Source organism: Dasypus novemcinctus, chromosome 13 (assembly GCF_030445035.2).
Source record: "Dasypus novemcinctus isolate mDasNov1 chromosome 13, mDasNov1.1.hap2, whole genome shotgun sequence".
Taxonomy (NCBI): Eukaryota; Metazoa; Chordata; class Mammalia; order Cingulata; family Dasypodidae; genus Dasypus; species Dasypus novemcinctus.
In genome coordinates this window covers 31,847,806-31,865,289 of record NC_080685.1, presented here as the reverse complement: position 1 = coordinate 31,865,289, position 17,484 = coordinate 31,847,806, and the positions used below count along the sequence as shown (strand labels likewise).

The 17,484-nt window shown below is 45.5% G+C and overlaps 1 protein-coding gene across 2 annotated transcripts; it reads right to left on the bottom strand.

Annotated features, from left to right (window-relative positions):
* Positions 1-11,504: 11,504 nt before the first annotated feature.
* On the bottom strand, positions 11,505-17,364 carry TSACC (TSSK6 activating cochaperone). Of its 2 annotated transcripts, none has more exons than XM_058309879.2 (4): positions 17,275-17,364; positions 16,341-16,400; positions 13,536-13,658; positions 11,505-11,739 (listed from the first exon to the last, which is right to left on the bottom strand). In XM_058309879.2, the coding sequence occupies exons 2-4, from the start codon at positions 16,375-16,377 to the stop codon at positions 11,522-11,524; spliced, it is 378 nt and encodes a 125-aa protein (XP_058165862.1). In that variant the 5' UTR covers positions 16,378-16,400; positions 17,275-17,364; the 3' UTR covers positions 11,505-11,521. The 2 variants fall into 2 exon arrangements, with proteins under 2 accessions (XP_058165862.1, XP_058165861.1); XM_058309878.2 differs by lacking the exon at positions 17,275-17,364 and adding an exon at positions 17,120-17,206.
* Between the last annotated feature and the right edge of the window lie 120 nt (positions 17,365-17,484).

The window sequence follows — 17,484 nt, the reverse complement described above, 5'->3', positions numbered from 1 at the left end:
AGAGAATGGAGGGGGAAGCGGACATGGCCCAGTGGATAGGGCGTCCACCTACCACATGGGAGGTCCAGAGTTCAAACCCTGGGCCTCCTTGACCCGTGTGGAGCTGGCCCATGTGCAGTGCTGATGCGCGCAAGGAGTGCCGTGCCACGCAGGGGTGTCCCCGCGTGGGGGAGCCCCACGCGCAAGGAGTACACCCTGTAAGGAGAGCCGCCCAGCACAAAAGAAAGTTCAGCCTGCCCAGGAATGGCGCCGCACACACACGGAGAGCTGACACAACAAGATGACACAACAAAAAGAAACACAGATTCCCATGCCACTGACAACAACAGAAGTGGACAAAGAAGAACACGCAGCAAATAGATGCAGAGAACAGACAACTGGGGCAGGGAGGGAAGGGGAGAGAAATAAAATTAAAAATAAATAAATAAATAAATCTTTTTTTAAAAAAGAGAGAGAGAATGGAAGGAAGTGTACGTGGCTCAACTGATAGAGTGTCCACCTACCACATGGGAGGTCCAGGGTTCAAACCCAGGGCCTCCTGACCCCTGTGGTGGGCAGGCCCACACAAGGAATGCCATGTCACACAGGGGCGCCTCCACATAGGGGTGCCCCATGCGCAAGGAGTGTGCCCCACAAGGAGAGCTGCTCTGAGTGAAAGAAAGCACAGTCCTCCCAGGAGTGGTGCCACACACAGAGAGAGCTGACCCAGCAAAAGAGATGCAGTTTCCCTGGGCACCTGACAATGCAAGTGGATGCAGAAGAACACACAGTGAATGGACACAGAGAGCAGACAAAGGGGGGGAAAGGGAGCGAAATAAATAAATAAATAAATCTTTAAAAAAATAAACATAAAAAAATGGTGCTAGGAAAACTGGATGTCCATATGTAAAAGGATAAAGGTGCACCCCTACCTCACACCATAAACAAAAATCAACTCAAAATGGATCAAAGTCCTAAATATAAGAACAAGAACTATAAATGCCTAGGAAAAAACATAAGAAAGCATCTTCAGGACCTTGGTTAGGCAGTGGTTTCTTAGACTTTAGCCTCTAAGCATGAACAACAAAAAGTCAAAATAGATAAATGGGACCTCATCCAAATTAAAAATTTTTGTGCATCAAAGGATTTTATCATGAAAATAAAAAGGCAACCTACAGAATGAAAGAAACTATTTGGAAACCACATATCTGATAAGGGTTTAATGTTCAGAACATATAAAGAAATCCTATAATTTTCTATAACACAATATGAAAAACAATTTAAAAATGCACAAAAGACTCAAATAGACAATTCCCCAAAAGGATACAGAAATGGCCAAAAAAATCTCAGGAAAAGATGCTTGTAGCAGTTTGATATGGTTATGAATTCCAAAAACAGATATTGGATTATGTTTGTCATCTGGTCTGTACCTGGGCATGTTTAAGTTATGATTAGGGGAACGTGGATTTGGTTCAAATGGATAGAGCATCTGCCTACCACATGGGAGGTCCAGGGTTCAAACTCAGGGCCTCCTGACCCATGTGATGAGCTGGCCCATGCGCAGTGCTGATGCACACAAGGAGTGCCATGCCACACAGGGTGTCCCCTGCATAGGGGAGCCCCATATGCAAGGAGTGTGCCACATGAGGAGAGCCACCCAGTGCAAAAAAAGTGCAGCCTGCCCAGGAGACACATATTCCTGGTGCCACTGACAAGAATATAAGTGAACACAGAACACTCAGCAAATGGACACAGAGAACAGACAATTGGGGGGGTGGGAGGGCAGGGAAGGGAAAGAAATTAAAAAAAAAAATCTTAAAAAAAAACGTTTTTTAAAAAAGTTATGATTAGGTCTTTGATTGGGTGACATCATTAGGGCATGGCAAAGGACAGAGTTGAGGGTTATTGATGTTGGAGTTTCGATGTTGGAGTTTGATGCTGAAGCCTTAAGCTGAAATCCTGGGAAGTAAGCACACAGAGGAAACAGAAGCCAGCCCCAAGAAGAGAGGAAACCTGAACCCAGAGAGAAGCAAGACCCTGGAAGGGAGGAACCCAGGAAGCCTGAACCTCGCAGACATTGGCCGCCATCTTGCTCCAACACATGAAAACCGACTTTGGTGAGGGAAGTAACATGTTTATGGCCTGGCATCTGTAAGCTCCTACCCCAAATAAGTACGCTTTGTAAAAACCAACCAGTTTCTGGTATTTTGCATCAGCACCCCTTTGGATGACTAATACAATGCTCAGTGGCATTAGCCATCAAGCAAATCAAAACCACAAAGAAAAGGAAGCAGATGTGGCTCAAGTGATTGGGCTTCTGTTTACCATATGGGAGGACCCAGATTCGATCTCTGGGACCTCCTGGTAAAGGTGTGCCTGCGTGGCAAGCCAGTGCCCATGTGATGAGCCACACAGCAAGATGATGACTCAATAAAAGAGAGATCAAGGGGAGAGTCAAGGCAAGATGCAACAGAAACCAGGAGCTGAGGTGGTGCACGTGACAGGGAACCTCTCTCCACATCAGAGATTCCCAGGATCAAATCCCAGTGAATCCCAGAGGAGAAAATGAGAAGAGAAGACAAAAAGAGAAACAGACACAGACGATCACACAGCGAATGGACACAGACAACAAAAACAGCAGGGTGGGCCAGGAAGAGGGGAAAAAAAAACAAACCACAAAGAGAAACCATTTTACATCCACTAGAATGGCTACTATTAAAAAAAGGGAAAATAACAAGTGTTGGAGAGGATATGGAGACATAGGAACACTCATTCATTATTGGTGGGACTGTAAAATGGTGCATCCATTGTGGAAAACAGTTTGGTAAGTTCCTCAGAAAACTAAGTATTGAATTACTGTTGGACCCAGCAATCCTACTTCTAGATACATACAGAAAAGGACTGAAAGCAGGGGCTCAAACAGATACTTGCACACACCAATGTTCCAAACGGTGTTGTTCACAAATGTCAAAAGATGGAAGTGACCCAAGTATCCATCAATAGATGAAAGGATAACAAAACATTGTATAAACTTATGATGGACTATTTTTTATATACTTTTTTTAGATCCCATGGGGCAGATGGATGGGACTATCTTGCTTGCAGTTGCAGACTCGCTCTGTTCCTTAGGTTGGCCATTGTCCAACATCATCTCCTTGCTAGTTGTCCTGTGTGAGTCCAATGAACGGGAGAGTAGGTGTTGCAACTCTGTTGAGATTCAGGGCCCAGCTAGCACACGGACAGCCCAAAGATTTAAGTCTCTTGGACACACACCTATCAATTCTACTACTAACTATAGCTTCAAATACAAGATGCAGAAGAGCCATGTGCAGGGAAACTACAACTGAGTCCAACTCTTTCACACTGGGGAGCATAAATTCAAAAGTAGGGCCCAGTGGCAGGGCACCGAACTCCTGAGCTGTGTGCCCTGCCTACACTGTCTGGATGTCTCCAGAGCCCCCAGGAGCTTTTTTTTTTTTTTTTTTTGGTGTGTGTGTATGTGTGAGGCAATATTTACTTTGGCAGTCAATGAGATTCTGCTTAGATGTGCATAACCATAACCTCTAGAATGACCTCCTGACTCACTTTGAAGTCTCTTATCCATATAAACTCATTTGTCTTTACCCTTTCCCCCTTTTGGTCAAAGTCTTTTTCCAGTTGCATTGCTAGTTGGTGCTTGGTAGTAACCCCTCAGTGCCAGGGAAGCTCATCCCCAGGAGTCATGTCCCCCATTGCGGGGAAGGTAATACATTTATATGCTGGGTTTGGCTTAGAGAGAGGCCAAATTTGAGCAACAAGGAGGTTCTCAGGAGGTAAAGATGGACATTATTCAGCCATGAAAATGAATGACATTCTGATATACGTGACAACATGCATGAATCTTGAAGGCATCAGGCTGAGTGAAATAAGCTAGACACAGGGGCGGTGGACTTGGCCCAGTGGTTAGGGCATCCACCTACCACATGGGAGGTCTGCGGTTCAAACCTCGGACCTCCTTGACCCGTGTGGAGCTGGCCCACGTGCAGTGCTGATGCACGCAAGGAGTGCTGTCCCACGCAGGGGTGACCCCACATAGGGGAGCACCACGCGCAAGGAGTGCGCCCTGTAAGGAGAGCCGCCCAGCGCGAAAGAAAGTGCAGCCTGTCCAGGAATGGTGCCGCACACATGGAGAACTGACACAAGATGATGCAACAAAAAGAAATACAGATTCCTGTGCTGCTGACAACAGAAGCAGACAAAGAAGATGCAGCAAACAGACACAGAGAACAGACAACTGGGGTGGGGGGGGGGGGAAGGGGAGAGAAATAAATAAATAAATAAGTCTTAAAAAAAAAGCTAGACACAAAATGGTACAATATTGTATGATCTTCCTAATATAAATTAATTAGAATATGCACATTCATAGAGTCAGAAACTAGAATACAGGTTACCAGGGGCAAGCATGGGAGTAGAGAAGGGAGATTTAATGCTTAAAATGTACAGAGGTTCTATTTGGAGTAATGGAAAAGTTTTGGTCATGGATAGAGGTGATGGTAGCACAACGTTGTGAATATAAATAACAGCACTGAATGATATATTTGATTGTGACTAAAAGAGGAAATTTTAGGTGGTGTATATGCTACTAGAAGAAACATTAAAAAACAACAACATAGGACTTTACAACACAGTGAATTCTTTTTTTAATTGTTTCACCCCGCCCCCTCGTTGTTTGCACTTGCTGCATCTGTTCATTGTGTGCTCCTCTTCTTTTTAGGAGGCACCAGGAACCGAACTCAGGACCTCTCATATGGGAGGGAGTCACCTAATCGCTTGAGCCACCTCTGCTTCCTGCTTTGTTGGGTCTCTCATTATGTTTTTCCTCCTTATGTCTCTTGTTGCATCAGCCCCAGCCCATTGTGTCAGCTCTCTGTCTTGCTCATCTTCTTTAGGAGGCATGGGACCTGAACCCAGGACCACCCATGTGGTAGGTAGGAACTCAACCACTTGAGCTACATCTGATTCCCAACACAGTGAATTCTGATGTAAACCATGGACTATGGTTAATAGAATAACTGTAATACTATTTTTTCATCAATTATAACAAATGTACTATACTAATGCAAAGTGTTAATAATAGGAGTTATGTGGGAATGCTGTATTTACTGCATGATTTTCCTGTAAACCTACAACTTCTCTAATAAAAGGAAAAAAAGAAAAAAAAAGAATGGGAGGAGAGAAGGGGAACAACAAGCATAATCAATCTCTTTCGCTCTGAGAGAGACAGAGAAATGCCGCAGTAAATGCAGGGGAATGTGGGGCCAAGGAATTCTTTTCCTTTTTTTTTATGATGGGAGATATTTTAGAAACTTATAGACTAAGAGTAATAAGACTAGTCCTGAAAGAAATTGGATGGAAACAAACTGGAATGAAAAATACAAGGCAATTCACTGTTGTCTGTGTTCTTTGCCATCATGTGGAGAATAGCTGAGAAATGCTTTTTGAGCTGGTAAAAGGTAGAATTTATCAAAACCATTGTTCATCAAGCTATTTACTAAACAAGCGAGAGTGATGATGACTAGTGCTGGAGGAAAATGTATTCTGTTACATGGCAGCCAGTGAGCTATGGGTCTAAACTCTTTAAATCCTTGTAATGAATTCTGGAGTGAAGTAGCAACGGCTTAAATCTCCCACAGCTTCTCCAAATCCTAAAGGATGCTTATAACATACCAACTAGAGAGATGCCGCAGAATTGGAAACACTCAGGAAATATTTCTATTCCTCCAAGCATCTGTACCAGAGCTAAAGATGAAAGTAACTTCTGAAGAGAAAGGAATGGTGAGGATAAAGGAGCCCCTCAGTAGCTCTGGGAGAAGAGTCAGCCAGAGTGGAGAGAGGGAGCGCTCAGGGAGGGGAGAGCTGGGAAGCTGCCAGCCCACTGCTCAGAGAGGAAGAAAAAGGCTGGGCCTCTGTTGTGCCAATTCCAGGAGAGAGACTTCCAGGGACCTGGGAGAGCCTACTCAAAGGGAGACCCTCCAGCCAAGGGGCTGGGGATTCAGAGTGTCCCTGGATAGGTGGGGCAGCTCCCTTTTCCTGGAACACAGGTGCCTCGGGGCTTTCTGCCATGTCCTTCCCTCTGCTTGGAATCCTCCTTCTCTACCCGCCTCCTGCTCATTTTCCAAGTCTCCTCACTGCCTCAGTGAATCTTCTTCCCTTGATGCCCACTCCTGCCCCCTCCCCAGGCTTAGACTCCTTGATGGGATCTCCTGGCACAGCGGGAAGAGTTCCGTTTTGGAGCCAGACAGACCTGGATTTGAATCCTGGTCCTTCCCCAATTAATATGATGAACTTGAATTAATTACCTAATCTCTGTGAGCCTCAATTTCTCTATTTGTTAAAATGGGGACAGCAGTACTAGTTTGACCAGGTAGCTGTTACTCTCCGATGATGTGTGTGAAGTAACCAGCCCAGAAAACAAACAAAGCAAAACAAAAAACAGTAAATAGAGCTACTACTGTTATTATGATGTCATATTGTAATGATTAATGTTATTTATGTATCATTATTATGATTTATTACTATTACTATAATGAATTGTTTCAATATGTCTTTCTCTGTGGACAGATTGTGACCCCTCAAGGGGAGAGGCCCCGTCTAACATACCTCTGCCTGGTGCCTAGCCCAGTGCCAGCTAGAGGCTGATACTCAGAGAGTGCTTGTGGAACGTACACCCGGGTCCCCTGTCCTTCCAGGACCAGGCTGGAGCATCTCTTGGAGCACCCATTCCTGCAGATGCTGAAGAGCCAGCTCATGGTCAAGGCCCAGCCCGGAACCTGGGGTCTGCCTCCACCCGCTTCTTTGCTGTTAAGACTCACCGCCCCCCTCCCCCTCCCCCCTGCCCTCCGCTGCCTCGGAGCAAAGCCTGCTGGCAGGCCCGGCTCCAGCAGGGGCCTGGCTGTGAAGACCCTCCCAAATGCAGTCTGTTTCTCCCTCCAGGCTGAGAGCTGCATTAGGCAGCCTGCACTTTAGTTCATGCTCTTATCTGCAGGCCTCTTCTTCTTCAGAGGACTGCCTTCAAGGCCGCCTCCAGTTCGATTCCCTCAGGAACCAGCCCTTCCTTTGGGCTCTTTGCTGCGTTATCCCCCATGGGCCACCTCCACTCCCTTCTCCAGACCTTGAGGGCGAGGTTGGCACCTACTTTGCTTTGGTGACTTGCCCCCACCCCAATACTGGGCATAGCAGGGTCCCTTCTTCCAATGAAAGGGGATGTGCCGCAGCCCCCAACCTTGGGAATCCCACCCAGATTTCCACCCCGGAAATAGTTCTTCCTATTAATTGGGGAAGGAGCAGGAGGTTCCTGCCTGCTTCTCTGGGGTTCCTCTTCCACAGGCTTTCTCTGCCCTGCCACCTGCCGGCCGAGCGGAGTCACTGCACTTGCCCCCTCCCTCTCCCAGCAACTCCGCCAGAGGTCCACCGCTCCAGCAGCTACAGCTCATCTGGTAGCTTCTGCCACAGCATTCTTGTGCTTTATACATATCCCAATTAAAGCAATATTCTTACTGTATTTTTCTTTTGAGGTACTGGGGGCTGGGGAATGAGACTGGAACCGCACATGTGGGAAACTGGCTCTCAACCACTGAGCCACATCGACCTCCCTGAGTTGGCTTCTTCCCCTGTTTTGTTTGTTTCTTTCTCTTCAGGAGGCACTGGGAACTTCCGTGTGGGAGGCAGGTGCTCAACCGCTTGAGCCACATCTGCTTCCTTTACTGTATTTTAATTGTTGCTTCTACATCTCTCTCCCAGCAGGCTGTGGGCTCCTTAAAGATAGGCAGGGGTTGTGTCTTTTCATCTCCTTGGGGCCTGGCACACAGTGTACAGGCGCAATTAACTTGTACCTAAAAATCAGTGCTCTGACCTAGTGGGGAAATATCGTCATGAATCCTGAGGATCAGACAACAGAGAGAAGGAGACAGACAGCCAGAGGCAGAGAGAGGGACAACTGAGCCAAACGTTATCCATAATTTGTGAGCTCAAACTGTCTATCCCAACACACACTTGGAAAGATTTCAGGAAATTTGGGGGAAATAATTAAGGTGATGTGTTCTTTCAGTAATCGAATTATATTCCTATCAGTGAAAGAAAGGTGCTTTGGCTCTTTCATTCTTGAACCTGTTTTCATCTAACACTACCCTAGTTTCCATCCAAAGCCAGGGGAGAGCAGAGTCTGAGGGGAGCTCTTCCTCTCACAGAACTTCTTACATTGTGGTGCTGAGAGCCCAGCTCCCTGTGTCTATCTCCTTATCCCCTAGGTGAGCTCCTACAGCTCCGTGACTTTAGATATCATGAAGGTACTGATGTCTACCAAAGTTTATGTCTTGCCCAGGCCTCATCACTGAACTTGAGTCACGCATCTAACTGCCAGCTGGACCTTTTCATTTAAATATCTAGAAGGTATATCAAAGCTAAACATGGTGAAAAACGAGCTTCTATCTCGCTGTGCCTTTCTTTCCTTCCCCAAGCTTCTCACCCATCATTTCCATCTATCACCAAATCCTGAGAGCTCTATCTTCAAAATATACCCAGATTCCACACACTTGCCCCCATCTCCACTGCTACAACCCTGGTCCAAGCCCCTACCATCTTTTGGCTGGATTATTGAAATAGCCTGTTACGTAACTATCCATCCTTCCATCTATCCATTAATTCATCTAGTTAGAAAAAACAACTTCTTTTTAGAAGAGTTTTAGGTTTACAGAAAAATTTCACAGAAAGTACAGGGAAGGAGATGTGGCTTGAGCAGTTGGGCACCTGCCTACCACACGGGAGGTCCCAGGTTTGGTTCCCAGTGCCTCCTAAAGAAGATGAGCAAAACAGCAAGCTGGCGTGGCAAGTTGCTGCAACGAGATGACTCAACGAGGAGACATGAGGAAATACAATGAAAGTCACAAAAGCAGGTAGCAGAGTGGCTCAAGAGACTGAGTGTCTCCCTTCCACATGGGAGGCCCCAGGTTCAGTTCCTGATGTCTCCTAAAAAAATTAAAGATAATGAACAGACAGAGAGCAGAGAGCAGACAGTGAGTGCAAACAATGGGGGAGGGGGAGAGAAATAAATAAAAATAAATCTAAAGGGAAGCGGACTTGGCCCAGTGGTTAGGGCGTCCGTCTACCACATGGGAGGTCCGCGGTTCAAACCCCGGGCCTCCTTGACCCATGTGGGGCTGGCTCGCACATGGTGCTGGTTCGTGCAGGGAGTGCTGTGCCACGCAGGGCTGTCCCCTGCATGGGGGAGCCCCACAAGCAAGGAATGTGCCCCGTAAGGAGATCACCCAGCCTGAAGGGGGGTGCAGCCTGCCCAGGGGTGGCACCGCACTCGCGGGGAGCAGCGGGGTGACGCAGAAGGGTGACACAACAGGGGGAGACACAGATTCCCTTGCTCCTGACAACAACAGAGGTGGATGGGGAGGAACACGCAGTGAAACAGACGCAGCGAGCAGACGGCTGGGGATGGGGGAGGGGGAGAGAAATAAATAGAAATAAATCTTTAAAAATAAATAAATAAATCTTAAAAAACAAAACAAAACCCCACACATCAGGTAAAATGTTAGAAAATTTTAAAAAAAGAAAGAAAATACAGAGTTCCCATACACCCATATACACACAGTTTCCTCTATTATTAACAGCTTGCATTAGTGTGGTACATTTGTTACAAATATATTGATAGATTATTAGTAACTGAAGTCCATATTACAATAGGGTTCACTTTGTGTATACAGTTCCATGGGTTTTGACATACGCTAATGTCATGTACTCACCGTTATGGTATCACACAGAATAGTTTCACTTCCCTAAAAATGCACTGTGTTCCATTTATTCATCCCTTCTCTCCACTCCATCCCCCCGCTGGTGGCAACCATAGCTCTTTGACTGTCTCTATAGTTGTGCTTTTTCCGCAATGTCATATAGGTGGAGTCATACAGTATCTAGCCTTTTCAGACTAACTTCCATTCTCCCTCCATCCAAAACTGTTTTGCCCATTGTAGCAGTTCGATATGGTTATGAATTCCAAAGATAGATACTGGATTATGTTTGTAATCTGGTCTGTACCTGGGCATGATTAAGTTATGATTAGGGCTTTGATTGGGCCACATCATTAGGGCCCAAAAGGCACGGCGAAGGACAGAGTTAAGGTTTTTTAATGTTGGAGTTTTGATGTTGGAGTTTGATGCTGGTCTTAAGCTGGAGCCCTGGGAAGAGAGACAGAGTCATTTGCCTGATAGTCTACAGCTGACTTTGTGGAGAAAACAGAGGAGCTTAGCCCAGAGGAACCCAGGAGGCCTGAGCCCTCGCAGACGCCGGCAGCCATTTTGCTCCAAACATGAAAACAGACTTTGGTGAGGGAAGTAACTTATGCTTTATGGCCAGGTATCTGTAAGCTCCTACCCCAAATAAACACCCTTTATAAACCAGCCAGTTTCTGGCATTTTGCATCAGCACCCCTTTGGCTGACTAATACACCCATGATGCTTTACTATCTTATGTGTGCCTCCAGCACTTCAAATAAAAAACTTCCGAGAGGTGCTATCAGAGCAACTCCCCAGGGAAAGCTGCCCCCAGCTCCTCAGTATTTGGGGGGAGGAAACTGACATCATTCCTCTCTTCTGCTCACTTCTGACAACTTATTCTATCTCTAGGTCTTTGTCCAAAGCTTCCTGACTGATGTTAACTCTCTCTTTTTTAAGATTTATTCCCCCCCCCCCCGCCCCCTCCTATTTTTGCTTTGTCCATTCGCTGTGTGATCTTCTGTATCTGTTTCTCTTTTTGTCTTCTCTTCTCAGCTTTTCCCTCTAGGATTCAGAGGGATTTGATCCTGGGGATCTCTGATATGGAGAGAGGTTCCTTGTCAATTGCACCACCTCAGTTCCTGGTTTCTGCTGTGTTTCACCTTGACTCTCCCCTTCGTCTTTTTTGTTGTGTCATCAGCTTGCTGCATGACTCACTTGCATGGGCACTGGCTCACCACACGGGCACTTGCGAGGGCACTTGGCTACTGCGTGGGCACTGGCTCACCATGCAGGCATGCTTTCTCTTCTTTTTCACCAGGAGGTCCCAGGGATCGAATCTGGATCCTCCCATATGGTAGGTGGAGGCCTTATCACTTCAACCACATCTGCTTCCCTGATGTTATCTCTTTTTTTTTTTAATTAAAAAAAATTTATTTTAAAGATACATAGATCACAAAAAATGTTACATTAAAAAAATATAAGAGGTTCCCATATACCTCAGGTTCTCTCTTGACCCTCATTTCCTCTCAGAGCTACATTTTGTACACTACATTTTGTAATGAATAATCTCTCTTACCTGCTTTGTTAAGACAGTAAAATCCTCCGAACTGTCTTTTCTATAATATGTACCCCTAAGCTCCTTGTACAATGCTTGGCACTCAGTGAGCACATATTATGAACTTATGAACAAGCTAACCACACGCAGAGCATATGCCCAGACTCCACCAAGGGTTTACTGGGAAGAGAGAGAGAAAAAAGCATACACAATAACTTTTTTCCACAGTTCATTTACTGAACTGGGGCCCATGATTTAACAACACATTACGTGATACAGCTGAGAGAGAGGAGTTCTTGCTTTCCTTCAGAGGAGCCATCTGTGCCATGGATGCTTGTAAATTTTCCAAAATGGCCATCTGCTGCTGGGCAAGCTGGGTCTGGAGCTGGAGATTGGCATACATACATTCTAGGAGTCCTAAACATTCCTTGGGCTTGCAGTCAACTTCTAAAGAAGGAGCAATGGAGGTGGAAAGAGGACAAAGGAGAGAGAATATGTCATTGTACTGAGTTTGGAAGAGCTCTAAGAAGATGACCCTTTTAATCTGTCCAGGTACAACCCAAACCTAGATACACCTTTGTTGAGCTGTCATCTTCTCAATGAGGCCTACTTAGCCACCTTATTTGAATTTGAAACAAATCATTGGGAACTGGACGTGGCTCCTGTCTACCAAATGGGAGGTCCAGGGTTCGCTTCCCAGGCTGACCCATGCGGAGTGCTGGCCCACGTAGGAGTGCTAGCCCGTGTGGCAAACTGGCCTGAGTGGAGAGCTGGCACAGCAAGATGACGCAACAAAAGAGACACAGAGACAATAAGAGATGCAGAGACAATAAGAGGGATCTGAGGTGATGCAAGAGATAGAGCACCTCTGCCCCACTCCGGAAGGTTCCAAGATTGGTTCTGGTGCCACCCAAAGAGAAGACAAGCAGACACAGAAGAACACACAGCAAATGGACACAGAGAGCAGACAACGGGGGGGGGGGGGGGACAAATAAACAAATATTAAAAACGAAACAATCATTACCCATCTCTCTTACTTTATTTTCCCTATTGTAGTTACTATCACATGGCATATTCTGTAATTATTTAATTTTTGCCCAAGTCCCCACCTAGAATGTAAGCTCCAGAAAGGCAGCTTTTTGTCTGATTTGTTCACTGTTTTATCTCCAGCACCTAGAAGCATGTGTGATGCAAATAAGCGTTCAGTAAATAATTGATGAGTGAATGAAATGGTCTGATGCTGAGGTCTAACCTCACTAGAACTCAGGGGATCTCTCAATCTCTCAGCCCTTCTCTTACCTGACATAGTGTATCACAGCTGTTACCTAAAGTTCTTCCTGTCGTCTAACTTCAACTACTCTTGCTGCATATCAGCCAATTTTTTCCTATTATCTGTGGTTTGCTTATTTATTGGTCCTGATTTCTTTGTTAAAACCTGGGGTCCTCAAAAACACCTGAATGTGTAGCGCCCTGTTAGGCTCCCCAAAGGTATGCCAAATATCTACTGACTTCCCCAGGGGAGGACAAATAACCAAAATTCAAAGATCTAGAGACTGAGCTAACAGTCACGATTTCCTTCCCTGGTCACTTTATCACTAACATCATCAGTAAGCAACAAGGTTTTCATTTCATTCCTGCCTAGTCTACCAAAGGTGCGAACAAGCAAGGAAACACCAAGAAATGGTAGAACCAGGAAGAAAATGAAATCATAAGAATGAATAATCGGAAACGGACTTTGGCCCAGTGGTTAGGGCGTCCGTCTACCATATGGGAGGTCCGCGGTTCAAACCCCGGGCCTCCTTGACCCGTGTGGAGCTGGCCATGCGCAGTGCTGATGCGCGCAAGGAGTGCCGTGCCACGCAAGGGTGTCCCCCGTGTGGGGAAGCCCCACGCGCAAGGAGTGTGCCCGTGAGGAAAGCCGCCCAGCGTGAAAAGAAAGAAGCAGCCTGCCCAGGAATGGCGCCGCCCACACTTCCCGTGCCGCTGACGACAACAGAAGCGGACAAAGAAACAAGACGCAGCAAATAGACACCAAGAACAGACAACCAGGGGAGGGGGGAATTAAATAAATAAATAAATCTTTAAAAAAAAAAAAAGAATGAATAATCAACGAGGTGCCAATAAAACATCTAGAGGTGCCTCGACAGAGCTGGCAGCCAGAGGAGAAAGCCCAGGCCACCTCCCTCTGTGCAACCCCTCCCCCAGCCCCGAGCCCATTTGGGAAACCCTCCCTGTATCCTTACCTGAGAGCAGCTCTGTTGTCTGGATGTTCAGGAAAGCAGTTGGTGGGGAATTTGCTTGGAGATTAATATAGCTGGGGGAGGGTTTGGCTCGACAAAGAGACACAGCACCTCCTTCCTCTGTGGCTAGAACAAAATCAGAGGCAACTCAGTCAGAGCTCATTCCAAAAGAGGGCCTCTCCAATTAGATCCCTGAACCCGGAAAGCAGGTGTGGAGGCTCTGCCCTGACTATTGTCGAGGAAAGATAGGTAAGACAACCAAAACAGAAGCAGAGTGGGACTAAAGGAGACCAAGCAGGGGTGGGGTAAGCTAAAATCTAATTTACTCACATTTTCCCAGTTCTTATTGATATGTGCTATATGCTTACTACTGTGCTAGATGCTAGGGAAAAACAAGAGATGAAGACATGGTTTCTCAGGTACTTAATATCTAGTAGGGAGACAAATCAGGTGCAGATAAAACACTGATATAACAATACAGGGACATAAATGAATCTGACTGTCTGGAGCAAAAATAAGGCATTTTATCTTTTAGTTAAACTAATTGTGGTTACTTTTTTTTTTTTTTAAGGTACCAGGGCTGGGGATTGAACCCAGGACCTCATATATGGGAAGCTGGCATGCAAACCACTAAGTCACACCGACTCCCACTAATTGTGGTTAAATGTAAAATGAATATTTTCAAAAGAAAGGGGGAGAGATCAATATAAGTGCAATAGTCAGAAAAGGCTCCTTGCAGGTGGAGGACAGCAAAACTTGGGAAGTTACTGATGAGTAGAAAAGACTTTCCAAATTTGGAAAAGGAGGACAGTGTGAGCAAAGGCAAGGAAGCAAAAATATGGCTGGAATGGTCAGGAGCCCTGGGAAACTGGCTAGAATTAGAGGTGGAGAGGAGTGGGCAGACAGAACAGACCAAGGGAATACCCTTTACAATAGTGAACATGAACCTGTAGGCTTTCTCCTAAATACTATGGAAAGCCACTGGCCCTTCTGGGGTTAGGAAATGTAGTGGCGTTTTGATTAATCTATAGGTATTAAACAGAATAGGTTGGACACGGAAGAGATTCCTAAAAGGGAAAATAGATTACCTTAGAAAAATCGTTAAGTTAGAAGGAAAAACTTCTTTTGATACTTATAAAAGGTAGCTAAGTGCCTTCTATGCGTGAGCCACTGAGGATAGCACAGTGAGTTCAACAGATGTGGTCCCTCCGCTCGTGGAACTGACAATCATTGAGGGAGTAACCGCTCACATTATCACACCTGGATAGGTGCAATGAGAGCACCTAACCTAGTGGGTGTAGCTGTGAAATGCAACCTGAAGAAGTGATATCTTAGCTGCCATCTGTAGGATGAAGCTAGTGCAGGGGCCTCGTCATAAAAACAAACCTGGGGCAAGAGGCATGACAAATAGGTTGTATGGAACAAGATGTCTTATTCTTGTCCTTTATTCAAGGTGCAGTAGAAGGAATGGCCTGGTAAGGAAGAAGTGCTCGCACATCAGTGCCAGGCTGAGTGCTTTCAGTCTGGAAGGTCACCGAGCTTAGAAAACTAAAATCTATTCCATTTCCTGTCAGCTACTCTTGGTGAGGGATTTTTTTTCTTTTTTTTTGTACTAGGTTTTTGGATTTTCCAAGGCCTACTGTAGATCCTCCATCTTCTCCTCCCTCATGCTCCAGACTCATCAATCTTTTGATGGTTCAGGCAAGCAGTAAGGAGATAGAAACTGAAATTCTATCTCAATTGACCATTTTAAAATTTGTTCATTTCCATGCAAAGGCAGTTCTAAATTATTTGAGGCTTTCCTATACGTATGAGGATGCACCTACCTACTGGACTGAAAGGTTTGAAGACTATTTTACTCACAACCTTTACTAAAGGAACCATATTCCTCATGACAATGTGTAACAGAGGATTAGGCTGGGAAGCAGCAAAAGAAGTCAGGATGGAGAAAATAATAATACACGATGCTTGACATATTTTCTATGTATTTCCCACAACGACCCTATGAGATAGCATTAAGCCCCATTTTATTTGGGAGAACTTAGGTTAGGAAATTTCCTCAAGATTCCACAATTATTACATGGCAATGCTAGAATTAAAGTCAGGCCTATAGACATCAAAGTTAGGTTCTTAACCACTGCACTGTATACGCTGTGAAAAGAGCTAGTTGAATTTACATTCAAGTTATGGCAGAGTGCGCCTCTCTGATAAAGGAAGCTACTCCACTACAGTTAAGTGGGCAGGCTCTGGAGTCAGACTTCCTAGGGCATTTTCCTGGCCACCGGTGGGACTGTCCCACTCACATTCAGTATCTGTTCACTCTAGTCAACACCATGTCTTCTGGGATCCCTGTCCACAAAGTCTAATTCTAATTATAAGAGGAGAGGGAAATCAGTCTAATAAATTAGTTCAACAAATAATTATTGAACATCTACTATGTAAGAGACCCAGTTCTAGGCACTGGGAACACAGCAATGGTCCCAGTTAGTGGGAACACAAGTACATTCCAATTAACCCAGTAGCAGAGAAAAGCATACATACAACTAGAATCATTTCGCAAATGCTGAGCAATTAGGAAGTTCTGGTTTTTCCAAATTTTATTAAGTAGTTTTATCGAGATATAGCCACATACCCTACAATCTACCTAAAGTAAATAATCAAGGGCTTTTAGTATAATCACAATGTTGTGCATTCATCACCACAAAACATTTTAGATTTATTTCAATACTCCAAAAAGAGAAACCCCACACCCCTTAGCATGCCACGTCTGGCTTTAAGGAGAGGGGAAGCAGGGTCTCTGACACACACCTTTTCTGTTAGTAAGATGACTAGTGTGCTGCTCCATCTGAACACCGACAGGTGTGGTACCTGGGAAAGAATCACAGTATTACATGATCAACAACCCACCCTGTTATTTCTACTACTGACAACTTCAGAAACTATCTTCAGCACGTTTCAAGCTGTTCCAATTTGGGGAGGAAAAAGTGTGAAAGAGTGTACTCTATCTCATAGCCAAATATGTTACTTATTAATAATCTACCGTTCTCTCACAGCCCCTTCACTAGTTTGGAAACTAGTTGTTTCTATTCTTAGTGTTTTCTTTCTTCTGGACAAAACAGCCATTTAATCAAACATAAAGCTTCGGAGTTCCCTAAGTACGGGCCACAAAATTCCTACAGGAAGCAGCCCCAATTACTCTCTGGGTTAACAGGTGTACTCTTCATGTTTAATTTCTACAGTATCAATCCTTTTCCTGTTCTGTACGGTAATTTTAAAACCCCAGCATTTCTTAACCGATCAGCAATTGAATGAATGGAGGGTGGGCGGGGGAGTGGGGACAGTCTGCCATATTTCCCATGTTTGAAATCCTCAAAGCACTACAGTAGACGGAATACTTGAGAAAATGTTTTAGGAAGACGAACTCGAAAAACACAAGCCATCATCTTCCGGTACCGCTCACAATCTCTGTAGAAGGGAAAGGTACACTCATAGCGCTGAGTCCAGAAGCAACGAACCACAACTCCCAGCGTGCCCGGGAGAAGGGAGCGTTCCCGCCCAGCCTAGTTAGACTACAACTCCCGTCTCACCCCGCATCAGGCCGGCCAGTTCTTTCTTATGCGGCCGGTTAAAATTCCACCCCTCTGTTCCTTCCTGTTGCTAAGGCCGGAATAAAACAGTGGACGTCTTCTTTGACCTTCAAGGTCCAAGAGGAACTAGGGACCACACACTTTTAAGACCTCACCTGCGGCGTTATTCGAAAGTCTCAACCCCAGCACCCACCCGTGAAGCTGATGCGCATGCGCAAGGGGCTGTCGGCCAACTGCCCGAGCCTGAGCGCTTGCGCTCAAGTTGGCCCTGCACGCGGTCAGGCGCGGCCACGCTAATGCGCAAGCGTCTGTGCCCTCCCATTTCCATCATCGCGCTCTCTCTATCTAGCTTGCCCTCCCGTTCT

What these genes read in the sequence shown, in the direction of transcription:
- TSACC (XM_058309878.2), bottom strand. An exon ending in TCATCTTACTAACAGAAAAG is followed by an intron (nt 13,659 to 16,340) that starts GTGTGTGTCAGA and finishes ATTTTGTTCTAG; the next exon opens with CCACAGAGGAAGGAGGTGCT. An exon ending in GACAACAGAGCTGCTCTCAG is followed by an intron (nt 11,740 to 13,535) that starts GTAAGGATACAG and finishes CTCCTTCTTTAG; the next exon opens with AAGTTGACTGCAAGCCCAAG.